Source organism: Dendrobates tinctorius, unplaced genomic scaffold (genome assembly GCF_039654945.1).
Source record: "Dendrobates tinctorius isolate UK_male_01 unplaced genomic scaffold, ASM3965494v1 ptg000016l, whole genome shotgun sequence".
In the NCBI taxonomy this organism is placed as follows: Eukaryota; Metazoa; Chordata; class Amphibia; order Anura; family Dendrobatidae; genus Dendrobates; species Dendrobates tinctorius.
Genome location: NW_027361684.1, coordinates 40,744,760 through 40,763,270, shown reverse-complemented (window position 1 = coordinate 40,763,270; position 18,511 = coordinate 40,744,760). Strand labels below are relative to the sequence as shown.

Genomic DNA, 18,511 nt, shown 5'->3' with positions numbered 1-18,511 from the left:
TGGACTGCAAAAGTTATTGTGCAATTTGTCCTGAGTACGCTGATACCTGATATGTGGGGGGGAACCACTGTTTCGGCGCATGGCAGACCTCAGTAGGGAAGGAGCGCCGTTTGACTTTTTCAATGCAAAATTGACTGGAATTCAGATCGGACGCCATGTCGCGTTTGGAGAGCCCCTGATGTACCTAAACAGTGGAAACCCCCCAAGTGACCCTATTTTGGAAACTAGACCCCCCAAGGAACTTATCTAGATATGTGGTGAGAACTTTGAACCCACAAGGGCTTCACAGAAGTTTATAACGTACAGGGGTACAATTAAAAAATCATATTTTTTTCCACAAAATGATCTTTTCACCCCCAATTTTTATTTTTCCAAGGGTAACAGGACCCTAAAAGTTATTGTGCAATTTGTCCTGAGTACGCTGATACCCCATATGTGGGTGTAAATGACTATTTGGGCGCATAGCAGAGCTCGGAAGGGAAGCAGCGCCATTTGACGTTTTTGGCTGGAATTGAGATCGCGTTAGGAAAGCCCCTGATGTACCAAAACAGTAGAAACCCCCCACAAATGACACCATTTTGGAAACTAGACCCCCCAAGGAACTTATCTAGATGTGTGGTGAGCACTTTGAACCCCCCAGTGCTTCACTGAAGTTTATAACGTCCGGGCGTGAAAATAAAAAAATCATATTTTTTCCACAAACATGATCTTTTAGTCCCCATTTTTTTATTTTCCCAAGGGTAACAGGAGAAATTGGACCCCAAAAGTTGTCCAATTTGTCCTGAGTACGCTGATACCTCATATGTGGGAGAAAACTACTGTATGGGCACACGTCGGGGCTCGGAAGGGAAGTAGTGATGTTTTGGAATGCAGACTTTGATGGATTGGTCTGCGGGTGTCATGTGCGTTTCGAGAGCCCCTGATGTACCTAAACAGTGGAAACCCCCCACAAGTGACCCCATTTTGGAAACTAGACCCCCTAATGAACTTATCTAGATGTGTGGTGAGCACTTTGAACCCCCCAGTGCTTCACAGAAGTTTATAACGACCGGGCGTGAAAATAAAAATATCGTATTTTTTCAACAAACATCATCTTTTAGTCCCCATTTTTTTTATTTTCCCAAGGGTAACAGGAGAAATTGGACCCCAAAAGTTGTTGTCCAATTTGTCCTGAGTACGCTGATACCTCATATGTGGGAGAAAACTACTGTATGGGCACACGTCGGGGCTCGGAAGGGAAGTAGTGACGTTTTGGAATGCAGACTTTGATGGATTGGTATGCGGGTGTCATGTGCGTTTGGAGAGCCCCTGATGTACCTAAACTATTGAAGCTCCCCACAAGTGACCCCATTTTGGAAACTAGACCCCCCCACGGAGCTTATCTAGATGTGTGGAGAGCACTTTAAACCCCCAAGTGCTTCACAGAAGTTTATAAAGCCTGGGCGTGAAAATAAAAAAAACATTTTTTTCCGCAAAATTATATTTTTGCCCCCAATTTTTTATTTTCCTAAGGGTAACAGGAGAAATTGGACCCCAAAAGTTGTTTTGTAATTTGTCCTGAGTAGGCTGATACCCTACAAGTGGGGGTAAAACACTGTTTGGGCGCATGGCAGAGCTTGGAAGGGAAGGAGCACCATTTGACTTTTTCAACGCAGAATTGGCTGGAATTGAGATCAGACGCCATGTTGCCTTTGGAGAGCCCCTGATGTGCCCAAACAGTGGAAACCCCCAATTATAACTCCAACCCTAACCTCAACACACCCCTAACCCTAATCTGAGCCCTAGCCCTAACCCTAGCCCTAACCCTAGCCCTAACCCTAGCGGGAAAATGGAAATAAATACATTTTCTTTTAGTTTTATTATTTTTCCCTAACTAAGGGGGTGATAACGGGGGGTTTGATTTACGATTTATGGCGGTTTTTATGTTTGGCGGCTGTCGCACGCTAAAAGACGCTTTTTATTGTAAAAATAGTTTTTGCATCACCACATATTGTGAGCTATAATTTTTCCGTATTTTGACCCACCGAGTCATGTGAGGTCTTATTTTTTGCGGGACGAGTTGACGTTTTTATTGGTACCATTTTCGGGCACGTGACATTTTTTGATCGCTTTTTATTCCGATTTTTGGGACGCAGAATGAACAAAAACCAGCGTTTCATGAATTTCTTTTGGGGGGTGCGTTTACACCGTTCCGCGTGCGGTAAAATTGATAACGCGTTTTTATTCTTCGGGTCAGTACGGTTACAGCGATACCTCATTTAGGTCATTTTTTTATGTTTTGTCGGTTTTTTGCAATGAAAACAATTTTATATAAAAAATAATTATTTTTGTATCGCTTTATTCTGCGAGCTATAACTTTTTTATCTTTTTGCGGATGATGCTGTATGGTGGCTCGTTTTTTGCGGGACAAGATGACGTTTTCAGCGGTACCATGGATATTTATATGCGTCTTTTTGATCGCGCGTTATTGCACTTTTTGTTCGGTGGTATGATAATAAATCATTATTTTTTGCTTCGTTTTTTATTTTTATTTTTTAAGGGGTTCGCTAAAGGGGTTAACTAATGGGACAGTTTTATAGGGCAGGTCATTACGGACGCGGCGATACCAAATATGTGTACTTTTATTGTTTTTGTTTTTTTTATTTTGAAAAAATGGATTTATTGGGGAAAATTTTTTTTTTACTAATTTATTTAGCGATTTTTTTTAAATTATTTTTAACACTTTTTTTTTTTTTTTTTTTTACTTTATTACCTTGTCCCAGGTGGGACATCACTGTCCTGTGACAGATCGCTGATCTGTCACATCACAGATCACTGTGACAGATCAGCGATCTGTCACAGGCACTGCTGCAGACTTCCTCATGCCTGCGCTTTGCAGGCAGTGAGGAAGTCAGCTCCCTGCAGGCCCCCGTCGCCATCTTGGATCCGGGGGCCTGTAGGGAAAGAGCCCCCCGCATTGCGCTGCTGTGGGGGGCTCAGGGAAGCACGGAGGGAGCCCCCTCCCTGCCGATGCTTCCCTTTAACCCCCGGTACACCGCGATCGCGTTTGATCGCGGTGTACAAGGGGTTAACGTGTCGGGGGCGGTCCGTGACCGCCCCTGACACATTGTGCCGGGTGTCAGCTATGATAATTAGCTGACACTCGGCCGCGGTCAGCGGCGCTCACCACGTGGGCGCCGCTGATCGCGATGACGTAATATTCCGTCCATGGTAATTAGGTCCATGGTCACATGGACGGAATATTACGTCAATTGTAGGTAAGGGGTTAAAAACCCCCTTCCCTCTGATATTACGTATGTGGTTAGGGACTGAGTTAGAATCAGCGCCAGCGCTCTTCTGCTGCAACATCCACAGCTGCTAGCGTCTGACATTGCGCTTGCGTCTTAGCCTTGTCGTTTAGTGGCAGTGTCCACGCCGCGCTGCAGTAGTAGCCCCTTTGCGTCCGCAGTTGCGACGCTCCGCACACGGTAGGTCTAGACGGACGTAGTGCCGCCGTCTTGGGCTACTCCTGTGACCTGATACCGTGTGTGCGTTTTTACTGAGTACTGTGACCTCAACAGGCTCAGTCTTTTGTGTTTGTACTTATTTGGCATCTCTGTGAATTAACTGAGATTACTCTGCGCACCTGAGTGACGTTTAACCCTGTGCGCATTTCCTCCATATTGCTCCTGCCACCACTTAGCAGCGGTTATATCACCTACTGCACGGTGGACCCCGAGCGGCAAACGCACTTTATTATTATTTTTATTTAGTGCGTTCCGCCGTTCCTAACAGTATTATACCATTCTTGGGGGGCTATATACCATGCTGGGCTGTATTATACCATGCTGGGCCGTATTATACCATACCATGCTGGGCTGTATCATACCATGCTGGGGGGGCTATATACCATGCTGGGCCGTATTATACCATTCTGGGGGGGCTATATACCATGCTGGGCTGTATTATACCGTGCTGTGCTGTATTATACCATTCTGGGGGGCTATATACCATGCTGGGCTGTATTATACCATGCTGGGCTGTATTATACCATTCTGGGGGGCTATATAACATGCTGGGCTGTATTATACCATGCTGGGCCGTTTTATACCATTCTGGGGGGGCTATATACCATGCTTGGCTGTATTATACCGTGCTGGGCTGTATTATACCATTCTGGGGGGGCTATATATCATGCTGGGCTGTATTATACCGTGCTGTATTATACCATTTTGGGGGGCTATATACCATGCTGGGCTGTATTATACCATGCTGGACTGTATTATACCATTCTGGGGGGCTATATACCATGCTGGGCTGTATTATACCATGCTGGGCTGTATTATACCATTCTGGGGGGCTATATACCATGCTGGGCTGTATCATACCATGCTGGGGGGGCTATATACCATGCTTGGCCGTATTATACCATTCTGGGGGGCTATATACCATGCTGGGCTGTATTGTACCGTGCTTTGCTGTATTATACCATTCTGGAGGGCTATATACCATGCTGGACTGTATTATACCATGCTGGAGGGCTATATACCATGCTGGGCTGTATTATACCATGCTGGACTGTATTATACCATTCTGGGGGGGCTATATACCATGCTGGGCTGTATCATACCATGCTGGGGGGGCTATATACCATGCTGGGCCGTATTATACCATTCTGGGGGGCTATATACCATGCTGGGCTGTATTATACCATTCTGGAGGGCTATATACCATGCTGGGCTGTATTATACCATTCTGGGGGGATATATACCATGCTGGGCTGTATTATACCATTCTGGGGGTCTATATACAATGCTGGACTGTATTATACCTTGCTGGGCTGTATTATACCATTTTGGGGGGGCTATATACCATGCTGTGCCGTATACCATGCTGGGCTGGGCTGTATACCATGTGGTGCTGGTAATATACCATGTGGTACTGGGCTATATACTATGCGGCTGTGTTATATACCATGGGGGGTACATTTTACATTATATTTTATGGGGGAGGCTGTGTTATATAATGTGGGGGCTACATTATATTCTTTGGGGAGGTGGGCTGTATTATATTCTATTTGGGGCTACATTATATTCTATGGGGGCTATTTATTATATTCGATGGGGGCTGCATTATACTATATGAGGAGGGCTACATTGTATTCTATGGAGGGGCTACATTATACTGTATAAGGGGCTGCATTATATCCTATGAGGGGATTGCTATATATTCTATGGAGGGGCTGCATTATACTATATGGGGGGTGGGGCTGCATTATATTTTATGGGGGGTTACATTATATTCTGTGGAGTGGATGCATTATACTCTGGGGTAGCTGCATTATTCTCTAAGGGGTGGCTGCATTTTACTATAAGAGCGGGGCTGCATTATATTCTATGGGGGTTACATTATATTGTATGGTGAGGCTGCATTATACTCTGTGGGGTGGCTGCATTATGCTCTATTGGGTGACTGCATTATACTATATGTGGGCTGCATTATACTGTGTCGAGGACTATGAGGAATACATTATATGAAGAACTATGGGGTGCATTATGCTATGGGAAGTGAATTGTACTACATGGGTGACTAATGGCAGTGCATTATACTATATGGAGAACTATGAGGAGTGTATTATACTATATGGAGGACTGAGCAGTGTATTTTAATATATGGAGGGCTATGAGGAGTGTATTATACTATATGGAGGACTGAGGAGTGTATTTTACTATATGGAGGACTATGGGGAGTATATTATACTACACTATGTGCAGAATTATTAGCCAAATGGGTATTTTGATCACATCATCCTTTCTATACATGTTGTCCTACTCCAAGCTGTATAGGCTTGAAAGCCAACTGCCAATTATGTAAATCAGATGAATTGCATCTCTGTAATGAGGAGGGGTGTGGTCTAGTGACATCAACACCCTATATAAGGTGTGCTTAATTATTAGGCAACTTCCTTTCCTTTGGCAAAATGGGTTAGAAGAGAGATTAGACGAACTCTGAAAAGTCAAAAATTGTGAGATGTCTTGCAGAGGGATGCAGCAGTTTTGAAGTTGCCAAACTTTTGAAGCGTGATCACCGAACAATCAAGCGTTTCATGGCAAATATCCAACAGGGTCGCAAGAAGCGTGTTGATAAAAAAAAGGCGCAAAATAACTGCCCATGAATTGAGGAAAATCAAGCGTGAAGCTGCCAAGATGCCATTTGACACCAATTTTGCCATATTTCAGAGCTGCAACGTTACTGGAGTATCAAAAAGCACAAGGTATGCCATACTCAGGGACATGGCTAAGGTAAGGAAGGCTGAAAAATGACCACCTTTGAACAAGAAATGTGGCGCCCCTGAGGCTTCAGTCGTCGCAGAGGTACTGCACCTTCTACTAAGGTGTGGTACCCCACCATCCAGGTAAGGTGGGAGCTCCCAGCCACACTCCACACCTTTACCCCACACACAGGATGTTCAGTAGGGTCCCATCCATGCTTTATGCTGGGAGGTAGCAGAGCACCTTTCATGGTCCCTGACTTCGTAACACGAGATGTGCTGGGAGGCGGGTGGAGTAAGATGACACAAAAGAGTGAGAAGAGTGAGGATTAGAGAGTAGTTGGTTAGCGAGTGGAGAAGGATGGATGCTTGAAGGACGTGCTGCAGCAGGTCCCAGTGATCTGGGCTGCTGGCACGGGGAAGGCAGAGAAGGAGACTGACAAGACTGTTATCCTAACCTTCCATAAGAAAGATAGAACAGTTCGGAATGAAGGAGACAGAAGGACGGTGTGAAGCGGGTTGAAGAAAGATAGATAACCCTTCCAGTCCAGAGCGCAAAGGCCGGGGCCCGGTCCCCAAGGTTGATCGAAACCTTAATATCCAGCAACAGACACTGGTGGAGTAGTGAGCCGCTAACGCCTTACTCCCATCATAGACTTGGGACACAACAGCACTTGGATAGTGAGCCAGGACTCCTGAGTGAGGAGTCCCCGAAAGAGGCTACAGCTGTCTGTCATACAAGTAAGGGTCATAGGAACCCGAGACAAGAGGTACTCCAGGGAACCACGGTACTGGGGTGCTTCACACTTAAAGGTGCATTAGAGGTGACGTTCAGGAAGGTACATGTTGGCGGAGTGTTGGAAGGGAGAATCCTATCTTGCCTGGAGGTTGGCTGGAGCCCTGACCTGGAGAACATGGCACAAAGGCAGGCACCAGTGTGAACTGCAGACTGTGAGTAAAGCTTTAGAACCACACACTCTGGTGTCCTCCAGTTATTCCAGCACCACCACATCTGGGTACCCGCACCTACACCATCTGCGCCTCCCCGCCATTACTTCATCTACACTGCCCTGGGACTACAGCTCCACCTGTGGGGAGCTTTACCATCTAGGCTGCATACACCATCAGTCCCAATGGACCTGCACGTAGCGTTGGCTTAACATCACACTTGCCAAACACCACAGGTGGCGTCACGAACTATTCCTATAAACTGTAACATAAACATCCACCATTTTATTGGGCGCCCAGGGCCACGGACCGGGTCACCACAGCACATCCCCCTGACACCGGCCCGATACCGAGTACCCCACAGCCCTGGGAGGGCGACCCAATTTTGGCGTCACAAACAGGATGACGAGACTCGATGCCATCGGGTTCTGTGTGCCTTGGATTTACAACTTTTGAGTGTGCAAAAGACCAAATTTAATAGACTGTGAGATGAATCTCAAAAATGGCCGCTGGCGCAGAGAAGAAGGGCGTGAAGAGATGGGAGGTCCTAAGAAAAGACCGCGAAGAGTATTGGGCCTTCCCTGCCTGAATTATTATGTGACAGATGCATGGCCCACCCCCCGAGGGGTTCGTATACTGGCTTGGTATGGAGGCGCTGAAAGAAGACGCCGCCCCCGGAAGGAGGGGCAGAAGAAGCCAGTGGCGGGAAGGAGGCCGGAGCAGGAAGAACGCCAGAACGCCAATTTGGGAAGCAAGGGAAGGAGGCCTGCGGAGCGCGGGGAAGTGCAAACCCCCGGCGCCATGGCTGATGGCTCCAACCCTGAATCCGGCATGATTTGCCAGCAACTACAAGACGAGATTACGGAACTGACTACCCAACTGCAGCTGAGGAGGGAAGCACTGGAGAGGCTGAGACGGCACCGCGCCCCGGCAGGGCCTACATCGGCGGTACCCAGTTCACCGATACCCGCTGCTGCCACGCCGGACTGTCCTCAGGCAGCGCTGGTTTACACCTCTACCCTGACCGTGCGGCTGAGAACCACCTGCCCGGAAGCATTACCGGAGGACCCGGGAGTGGAAGCGGAGCTCCCGCACGGACCTGACGTGGCTGCGCAGGTCCCCGTAGAAACCCCTGAGGACCCGGAGCTACCATCCGCTCCACCATCACCGCCGGCACCGGAGCAGAGGCCGCACTGCCAGGAGGCCCCAGGTATGTCAGATGTCCCTCCACCTGGGAAGGCCCTGGGGTGCCCCACTGTTGCAGCGGCCGGCCAGCTTGTGCTAGACCTGGTTTGGGACCGGGAAGCCAGTCCCCGGGGGGAGACACCGGAACCCCCAACAGTGGTACCGCAGGCCCCAGCAGGTAAAAGCAGGTCCCGGGAGGAGGAGAAAGAGAATGAGGCCTATTGTCGAGCCACCATCAGGCAGCTGGCAGCTGAGTCCCGGGAGAGGGAACAGCAGAGATTGGCGGTGCTGGGCCCGGATCTGAACCGAAAAGAGAGGGCCCTTGCTGGGCATTACGGTTCCCAAGATGCCGCAGAATGGGGGCAGGTCCTTAATGTTAATCAGGAGCGGGGGTTCGGATTCATTGCAGACCCCAAGAGGATAAGTGACTTATTCTTCAACAGGAGGGACGTCGAATCCCACCTGCACAAAGGACACCCTGATAGAAACCTGCAGCCTGGGGAGTATGTCACTTTCACCCGGCATGAAGGACTCAGGGGGTTGTACGCCCTGAATGTACGCCGTATCCCTGCAAAATTTGTTGAAAGGTACCTGCCACAGAGACCCGTTAATGCTCCTCCACCTACAAGTACCACCCAAATTGCTCCGGTACCTGTATCCAGAAAACCGGCTGCCCCTGGAACAACTCCAACCCGGCAACCTAAAATGAATATCTCTGGCACCGTGGGAAGAAGACTACTTGAAGTTGACCAATGATTACCTGGAATATGGTCCCAGTACCCCAGGAGGGGATCCCCAGTAAAGAAAAGAAAAATACACAAATCTCGTTACCCAGGAGGGTTATTTGCACCAGTTGTGCCTTTTTGCATTTTTGTTGCTGTATATCATGTTTTGCACTTTTTGGTTGCCTAGTTTTCATTGGCAACCTCCACCATTGAACTTCAGTGATCATGAACTTGGAGTGTATCACAGACTTCCTTGTAAATAGTTTGCACCCCTTTGGGTGCTCTCTCTTGGTTTTCCATATAGACTCTTTGCGAAGATGATGGTTTTTGCATGGACACTTTTCAAAGAATGATGTCTACGTCAAAGGACACTGCAAGAAATCCCGGCTGGGAGCAGTGTCCAGCACCTTACAAGAATCTTTGAATGTTTTATGATAAAGTATTTGATAATGTGTTTTAGTGATAGTAGCTAAGAAATGCCTTTGATAGAATGTTTGATACAGAGAATTAGGAATGTTTTGAGACAGAATGTGAGAATTGAATAAAGAATAAAGAATTGAAAGTGACAGGTGACAGGCCAAGTACAGATGGTCAGTGTCTTGCGTCTAGAAGAGAGAACAATTGACAAGAAAGTAATAAAGAAACTGTGTTACAGAGAGCATAGCACTTTGAATTGAGAATTGCACTTGAAGTAAAATTTTTTGATACTAAGATAGGAAGTTAGCCTGTTTGCAACGTTTAAGGAATGTGCCTCCTACATTAGGAAGATTAGATAAGTATTGTTTACCAGCATTTAAAATTTTTTGTGTGTTCCTGTACTGTTAATCTTGTTGTCTTACAGCCCGCGGACGTGCTGTGTTTAACGGGGGGGGGTATGTGGCACCCCTGAGGCTTCAGTCGCCATAGAGGTACTGCACCTTCTCCTAAGGTGTGGTACCCCACCATCCAGATAAGGTGGGAGCTCCCAGCCGCACTTCACACCTGCACCCCACACACAGGATATTCAGTAGGGTCCCATCCATGCTTTATGCTGGGAGGTAGCAGAGCACCTTTCGTGGTCCCTGACTTCATAACACGAGATGTGCTGGGAGGCGGGTGGAGTAAGCTGACACAAAAGAGTGGGAAGAGTGAGGATTAGAGAGTAGTTGGTTAGCGAGTGGAGAAGGATGGATGCTTGAAGGATGTGCTGCAGCAGGTCCCAGTGATCTGGGCTGCTGACACGGGGAAGGCAGAGGAGACTGACAAGACTGATATCCTAACCTTCCATAAGAAAGATAGAACAGTTCGGAACGAAGGAAACAGAAGGACGGTGGGAAGCGGGTTGAAGAAATATAGATAACCCTTCCAGTCCAGAGCGCAAAGCCCGGGGCCCGGTCCCCGAGGTTGATCGGATCCTTAATATCCAGCAACAGACACCGGTGGAGTAGTGAGCCGCTAACGCCTTACTCACATCATAGACTTGGGACACAACAGCACTTGGATAGTGAGCCAGGACTCCTGAAGGAGGAGTCCCCGAAAGAGGCTACAGATGTCTGTCATACAAGGGTCATAGGAACCCGAGACAAGAGGTACTCCAGGGAACCACGTACTGGGGTGCTTCACACTTAAAGGCGCATTAGAGGAGACGTTCATGAAGGTACATGTTGGCGGAGTGTTGGAAGGGAGAATCCTATCTTGCCTGGAGGTTGGCTGGAGCCCTGACCTGGAGAACATGGCACGGAGGTAGGCACCGGTGTGAACTGCAGACTGTGAGTAAAGCTTTGGACCCGCACACTCTGGCGTCCTCCAGTTATTCCAGCACCGCCACATCTGGGTACCCGCACCTACACCATCTGCGCCTCCCCGCCATTACTTCATCTACACTGCCCTAGGACTACAGCTCCACCTGTGGGGAGCTTTACCATCTAGGCTGCATACACCATCAGTCCCAGTGGACCTGCACACAGCGTTGGCTTAACATCACACTTGGCAAACACCACAGATGGCGTCACAAACTATTCCTATAAACTGTAACATAAACATCCACCATTTTATTGGGCGCCCAGGGCCACGGACCGGGTCACCGCCACCGCAGCACATCCCCCTGACACCGGCCCGGTACCGAGTACCCCACAGCCCTGGGAGGGCGACCCAGAAACATAAGATAAAACTTCAAGACTGGGCCAAGAAATATCTTAAGACTGATTTTTCTAAGGTTTTATGGACTGATGAAATGAGAGTGACTCTTGATTGGCCAGATGGATGGGCCCGAGGCTGGATCAGTAAAGGGCAGAGAGCTCCACTCCGACTCAGACGCCAGCAAGGTGGAGGTGGGGTACTGGTATGGGCTGGGATCATCAAAGATGAACTTGTGGGACCTTTTCGGGTTGAGGATGGAGTGAAGTTCAACTCCCAGACCTACTGCCAGTTTCTGGAAGACACCTTCTTCAAGCAGTGGTACAGGAAGAAGTCGGTATCGTTCAAGAAAAACATGATTTTCATGCAGGACAATGCTCCATCACATGCATCCAAATACTCCACAGCGTGGCTGGCCAGTAAAGGTCTAAAAGAAAAAATAATGACATGGCCCCCTTGTTCACCTGATCTGAACCCCATAGAGAACCTGTGGTCCCTCATAAAATGTGAGATCTACAGGGAGTGAAAACAGTACACCTCTCCGAACAGTGTCTGGGAGGCTGTGGTGGCCGCTGCACACAATGTTGATCGTAAACAGATCAAGCAACTGACAGAATCTATGGATGGAAGGTGGCTATATTGGTCACTGATTTTTTGTTTGTTTTTGATTGTCAGAAATGTTTATTTCTAAATTTTGTGTTGTTATATTGGTTTACCTGGTGAAAATAAACTAGCGAGATGGGTATATATTTGGTTTTTATTAAGTTGCCTAATAAATCTGCACAGTAATAGTTACCTGCACAAACAGATATCCTACTAAGATAGCCAAATCTAAAAAAAAACCCACTCCAACTTCCCAAAATATTAAGCTTTGATATTTATGAGTCTTTTGGGTTGACTGAGAACATAGTTGTTGTTCAATAATAAAAATAATCCTCTCAAATACAACTTGCCTAATAATTCTGCACGCAATGCATATGGAGGACTGAGCAGTGTATTTTAATATATGGAGGACTATGGGGCAGATTATATTATATGGAGGACTATGGGGTGTAAACTGTAGATGTGCTGCTGATAACATGATACTGTATGGTGATCTGTTAGGGTGAGTGCACACGTTGCGCATTAGTCATATCACTTGGCAGAAACCGCAGGGTAAAACACATGCATTTTTCCTGTGGATTCCTAGCATGTATACAGCGGATTTGATGCAGGTTCTAGTGAGGTTTGGCAGTGCGGATGAGAGATTGATTTGTTTGTCCCGAAACGTACACTGCAGCTGCGGTTCCGCAAAAAAGAAGTAACATGCTGCGGAAAGCAAACCGCAGAAAATCTGCACGGAATTTTCCGCAGCATGTGCACGGCGGATTTGGTTTTCCATAGGATTACATGGTACTGTAAACTGCATGGAAACTGCTGCAGATCCACAGGACCGGATCCGCAGCAAAAACTGCAACGTGTGCACGTACCCTTAGTGATCGTTCTGTCCTCATCATTGTTTCTCAGCTGGTGGAAAGAGGCCGGGAAACAAGTGTTGAACTATTTCAGTAATGTTGATCACACTCGTTTAGCGGCCTGAACTCAGCGCATGTAAATAAAACCGAAATGCTTCTGTGTGATGTGCAATATGTTAGCATTTGGGACCCTATTTTAAACTTTGCCTAGGGCCCCACTTTGCCTAAAACCGGCCCTGCATTTGGTGTCCACTTCTTTTAAAAGTGGAAAAGCCCTTTAATGAGTCTTCACTGCGTAGGTTGAGTCGTGACCGCCTGGTTAATCCTGCTGTTCGGGAATCATGCCCAGGGTAGCACCACTGTCACGTTATCCCTTGGCACTGTGGAATATGTTGGTGCTATAGAAATACAGATAGTGCGAATCTGTCAAAGGAGTACGTGGCAGCCATGGCAAGCCTGACCGACTGTGGCTGCTGCAGGGGGGTGACATGTTGGCCATACACACGGATACAAGGACGGATCCAGAGCAGTAGATTGGAGGTGCTGGTACAGAGAGCACTCCGCTCTAACGGGGGATCCCAAGTGGATCTATAATGTCCACATTCCCTAGGTCTGGGGGTCACACAACCATTTTCTCACCATTGGAGGCAAACGAGATGGGCCGATTATTATCAGGGTGGGGTGAGTTTTTCTCAGATATGGAGAAAAAGAAAAACTCTCTGCACCATCTCCATTCAGTCAATCCGTGAAAATCGGATGACGCACCGATGACCTCAGAGCGCAATCCAATGATTTCCACTGACCCATCGACATGGCCGAGCGCGATCCGACACTCACATAAAAATCAGACATGCCAGCGATTTTTTTCCACACCGCGCCATAGAAAAACGTGGGTAAGAGTGTGATCCATGAAAACCACGGAGTGCACTCCTCCGATTTAAATGATGGTGTGCACGAGCCCTTAGGGGCAGGCGAAAGATCCCTTTAATTCCCGGTTGTCGCTTTAAGAAACAGCTGATCAAAACTTGTAACAATCTGACAGCTGAGGACAACTGAAGGGCTTGTATCAGGTGAAGGGAGAAGCATGAAGAAAGCTCAGGACTAGCTGAGTCCATGCAGCCTGTGCCAGAGCCTGCACATCACACACGTGGCCACCGCTGTGCTGGTGAGTAATCGGCTCTGGTGACCCCCCCATCAGTCACAATCACCCGATCGGGTCAGGTCCAGGAGGTGAGCAGACACGGGAGGGTCCGCGATCAATCACACGGCCCCTTTCAACTTCTCGTCTCGCCTTATCTCACAGCAGCCAATCAGGAAATCGCCATAGTACTCGTCCAGCCAATCAGGTACCAGACTAGCCCGCCCCTTTACTCACAGATTGCAATCTATTACGTATACGACACACTGAGTTCACGCAGGAACCAATCGGCGTGTTCCACCTTATGTTTTATTAATGATCCTCGAGCAGGAGCAAAGCTAGGGGGGCGTGGCGACAAAGAGGCGTGTTCTACTTAATATTAATGAGCGCCTGTTAGTGGGCGTGACTGCACTGGAAAGAGTCGCTGTTCGGAGGCGGGGACCCGTCTGGCATGTTAATGAGGGGGCGTGGCAGCGCACAGGGTCTCCACTGACTCTCCCGTGGGCTCGCTCTACCTTTATTCTGTCGCCGCTGCTTCTCAGCTGCCATGTCTTCTATCCTGCGGCCGTTCACCGTCACGGAGGGGCCCTGCGAGTTCTCGCGGACGGCAGTGAGTGGCAGCCGGCGGGTGGTCCCCGGGTGTCTGGCTGCGGCTGCTCCAGGAGGAGGGCGAGGGAAGATCACACACCCTGGCAAAGCCATCCTGGCTGGTGAGTACCCCTGCCTGTGGTCACGGTGCCAGGTGCACGCACAGCCTTCCTCCATGTCTGCGCACAGCAACCCCTTGTATTGCTCACGTTGCCCTCCCCAGCTTTCCCAGGCTCCTGACAGGCAGTGGCGCTCTGTCCATATCCCGTATAGAGGATCGTGTGATGACATCTGTCACCAGCTTTCTCAGGATCCAGACAAAAAGCAGAACTGGATTGGCAGCAAGTGAAGCTCTGATCGCATGGTGTGCACATGTGCCAGGCAGCTGGGCTCCTCGGGGCTTATTGGTAGATCCCAGCCATGGCTGGAATGTCAGGGGAAAGTAGAGGACCTTTAACTTGTTTTCCTAATGCCAGTGAGTCAGAGTGCCATGATCAGCGGCACTAAGGCTAATCATTATTGGCCCTCGTCGTCACTGAAATTTGGGGCTCGCCCATCTTTCCCACTCCAGTGTTTTGTATAGGGGGAGCACCGGACGCCATCTGTGCCCTGTGCGGAGACTTGGAGCCAGGCTGGTCACACGGATCCCCCTTTATATCACTGGCAGGATGGCCAAGAGCAGTGACATGGGCCGGGCTGCCCAGTCTGTGATCGTGTGTGAATGATGCTCTACCTCGTCCGTGGTATATTGTTACTGATAATGTGCGTTTTCCAGCGAATTAATGTCTGATCGCTGTTGGTCCTTCTAGCGGTGGTTGGGAAAGCGACATGGAGAGCACGCGAGTCCATGTCGCTTTCCCAACCACCGCTAGAAGGACCAACAGCGATCAGACATTAATTCGCTGGAAAACGCACATTATCAGTAACAATATGCCTCCCAGTAAACCCTTTGGGTCTAAGCAGAGGCGTAGCTAGGGGTTTCAGCTTAGGGGGGGGGGGGCGAAAAATCTGAGTGGGCCCCTAACCGTTAATCCTGATTACAACTCAGGTTGGCACGCTCTAGTCATGAGTATAGGGGAACCTCAGCAGATGACCGCGCTGTAACTGAAACAAATCTCTATACAAAAACAATACTGATATTACCGCCATATGGTGACCTCATAGTGGTAGATACCAGTCCTGCAGAATATACAAGAGTTTACTATACAGTTACAGATGATAACTTACAGGTGACGTTCTTTCTGATAATCGTTCACTTTTGCATCTTACCCAGACCGACATGACGACTTCTCCAGCCAGGACTCGTCTGCAGAGATTACAACAAAGACACATCTGACTTCTCACATTTCCAGCCCAGCACCCATCTATCTCCAACGTGCACAACCTACAAACCCCAATACTGAGCCGCTGCTGCTGTATGTGTCCTTACTATTGTACCTGCTGTGTGGCACTAAAGCAGAGCTCCTCTAACTGCCTCACATAATAATGCCACCATTGTGCCCTATACATAGCAGGATGTCTCTTTTGTGCCCTCACAATAGCTCCCATACTGTATATAACCCCCAGTTTATGACAGACCCCACAGCAGTGGTGGGATTCAAATTTTTAACAGGTTCTGTGTTTGTTTGTAGGAAAACCACACCCATTTTAAGACACACCCATTTACACGCACCTTTTCCTCAAACATATACAAGTAGGGACGCAGTCAAGGAGCTGTTCCTATAGGCAGGCCCAGGTCCCCAGTAGGCAGGCCCAGGTCCCCAATAGGCAGGCACACAGGTCCCCAATAGGCAGGCACACAGGTCCCTAATAGGCAGCACTGCACAGGTCCCCAATACGCAGCACATACAGACAGTAACTCACTGACCCGGCGTTGGACTGTGTACCAGATACACAGGCTGCGGTGACTCCTCCAGCGAGCTCCAGTTACCCGCCAATGCCGCACTGCGCCGCAGGAATCAGTGCGCGGGGGCCTCCGGGGTGTGCTGTGCTCTGTCCAGTAGTCAGAGACAGGGCAAAGCACGCACGTATCAATGCGCGGTATCCGGCGTGGCGGGCGGGACTAGGAAGCAGAGCAAGAGTCCTCCTCTGCTCCTGCTCCTTCCCGGCTGTGAATCTCCCCGGTTCGGGGAACCGGCTGCTTTTTTAACAACCGCTTCCACCGAACGGGGAGAACCCGCTGAATCCCACCCCTGTCCCACAGTAACTCCCACACTATGATGGCCCCCACAGTAGCCTTTAAACTGTACTGTATAATGACCCCCACATTTGCTCCCATGCTGTACAATGACCCCCGCATTAGCTCATCGGCTGTGTAATGGCCCCCAAATTAGCTCTAGCACTGTATAATGACCCCTGCGTTAGCTCCCATACTGTATAATGACCCCTGCATACACTGGCCCCACATTAGCTCCTATACTCTATAATGACCCCTGCATTAGCTCCCATACTGTATAATGACCCCTGCATACACTGGCCCCACATTAGCTCCTATACTCTATAATGACCCCTGCATTAGCTCCCATACTGTATAATGACCCCTGCATACACTGGCCCCACATTAGCTCCTATACTCTATAATGCCCCTGCATTAGCTCCCATACTGTATAATGACCCCTGCATACACTGGCCCCACATTAGCTCCTATACTCTATAATGACCCCTGCATTAGCTCCCATACTGTATAATGACCCCTGCATACAGTGGCCCCACATTAGCTCCTATACTCTATAATGACCCCTGCATTAGCTCCCATACTGTATAATGACCCCTGCATACACTGGCCCCACATTAGCTCCTATACTCTATAATGACCCCTGGATTAGCACCCATACTGTATAATGACCCCTGCATACAGTGGCCCCACATTAGCTCCTATACTCTATAATGACCCCTGCATTAGCTCCCATACTGTATAATGACCCCTGCATACAGTGGCCCCACATTAGCTCCTATACTCTATAATGACCCCTGCATTAGCTCTCATACTGTATAATGACCCCAGCATACACTGGCCCCACATTAGCTCCTATACTCTATAATGACCCCTGCATTAGCTCTCATACTGTATAATGACCCCAGCATACACTGGCCCCACATTAGCTCCTATACTCTATAATGACCCCTACATTAGCTCTCACGCTGTACATTGGAGGATTTGTTACTGTGTGATTAGGGCTTCTTCATGTGGACGGGGAGGGCCTGTAGCTATGGAGGGTGGGGTTGTTGCTATAGAGGGCAGGTTTGGAGTAGAGTAGGAGGTTACGACTAGTTCTCATTTCAATGCCATAACACCCCCCTTGGACGTTCTGTTCAGAATATCTAGAAAACCGTGCAAACTAGTGACAGAAAGTAAACTACTTATTGTCATAATTCTGCAGCCCAGATATGTACTGAGATTATGTGAAAAGCCCGGACAACCCCTTTAACTACATCGGTGAGCACCCGCTGACCTGGTTAACAGTAGCAGAAGCTCTGGGTGTGGGTGGGCCCCCTCAGAGCAAGAGGCCCGGGCGAGCGCCCCCTCTGCCCCCCTGCTAGCTACGCTACTGGGTCTAAGGCTACACTTAGATGAAGTGACCACCGATCGACGGTCAGTTGACTGCCTGTTTAGAGCGGCTGACTCCACTTCCGTGCACAAAATGATCATTAATCCTATCCTTCTGGGCTCATAGAATATCATTGTTCTCGGCAGCACGTGTCCTGTTTACAAGGAACAATGTGCTGCCAAGAACAATAATTTTTAAGCAAGCTTAAAATTAATTTCATGTGATCAATCATTGGGTTATTGCCTGATTAGAGAGGTCAATCAGGCAATGAAAGTGCATAATGGACATTCATGACTGTCAGGCAGTAGAAATGGATCCTGAGGGTTAAAGGGGTTGTTGGGACTTTAACAGTGATGGCCTATGCTTAGGATGGGCTATAAATGTCTGATTTCGGCTATTACCGGTGTCGTCGGCGGCCAGGAATACTCAGTTACGGAGCTGCACAACACAGTTCTGTCGATGGAATAGTGGCTGCGGCCGGGTACTGCACAGCCACCCACTTGTGATTTCAATAGGGCGGCGAATGTGCAGTACCCGGCCGTGGCCACTATACTGTTGAT

At 48.6% G+C, this 18,511-nt stretch overlaps 2 protein-coding genes across 3 annotated transcripts in view; one reads left to right on the top strand and one right to left on the bottom strand.

Moving 5' to 3' along the window:
• Positions 1 to 18,511, bottom strand: part of TEKT1 (tektin 1) — a 73,631-nt gene that overhangs the window by 53,141 nt on the left and 1,979 nt on the right. The gene's annotated exons all lie outside the window — the stretch shown is intronic.
• Positions 13,726 to 18,511, top strand: part of LOC141080473 (tricarboxylate transport protein, mitochondrial-like) — a 40,211-nt gene continuing 35,425 nt past the window's right edge. The window contains exon 1 of one of the 2 annotated variants that reach the window (XM_073565717.1): positions 13,726 to 13,842. In XM_073565717.1, coding sequence (XP_073421818.1) covers positions 13,791 to 13,842 — 52 coding nt within the window. In that variant the 5' untranslated portion in view covers positions 13,726 to 13,790. Of the gene's footprint in view, positions 13,843 to 14,288; positions 14,526 to 18,511 lie in introns of those variants that run through there. The other variant, XM_073565716.1, reaches the window with a different exon arrangement.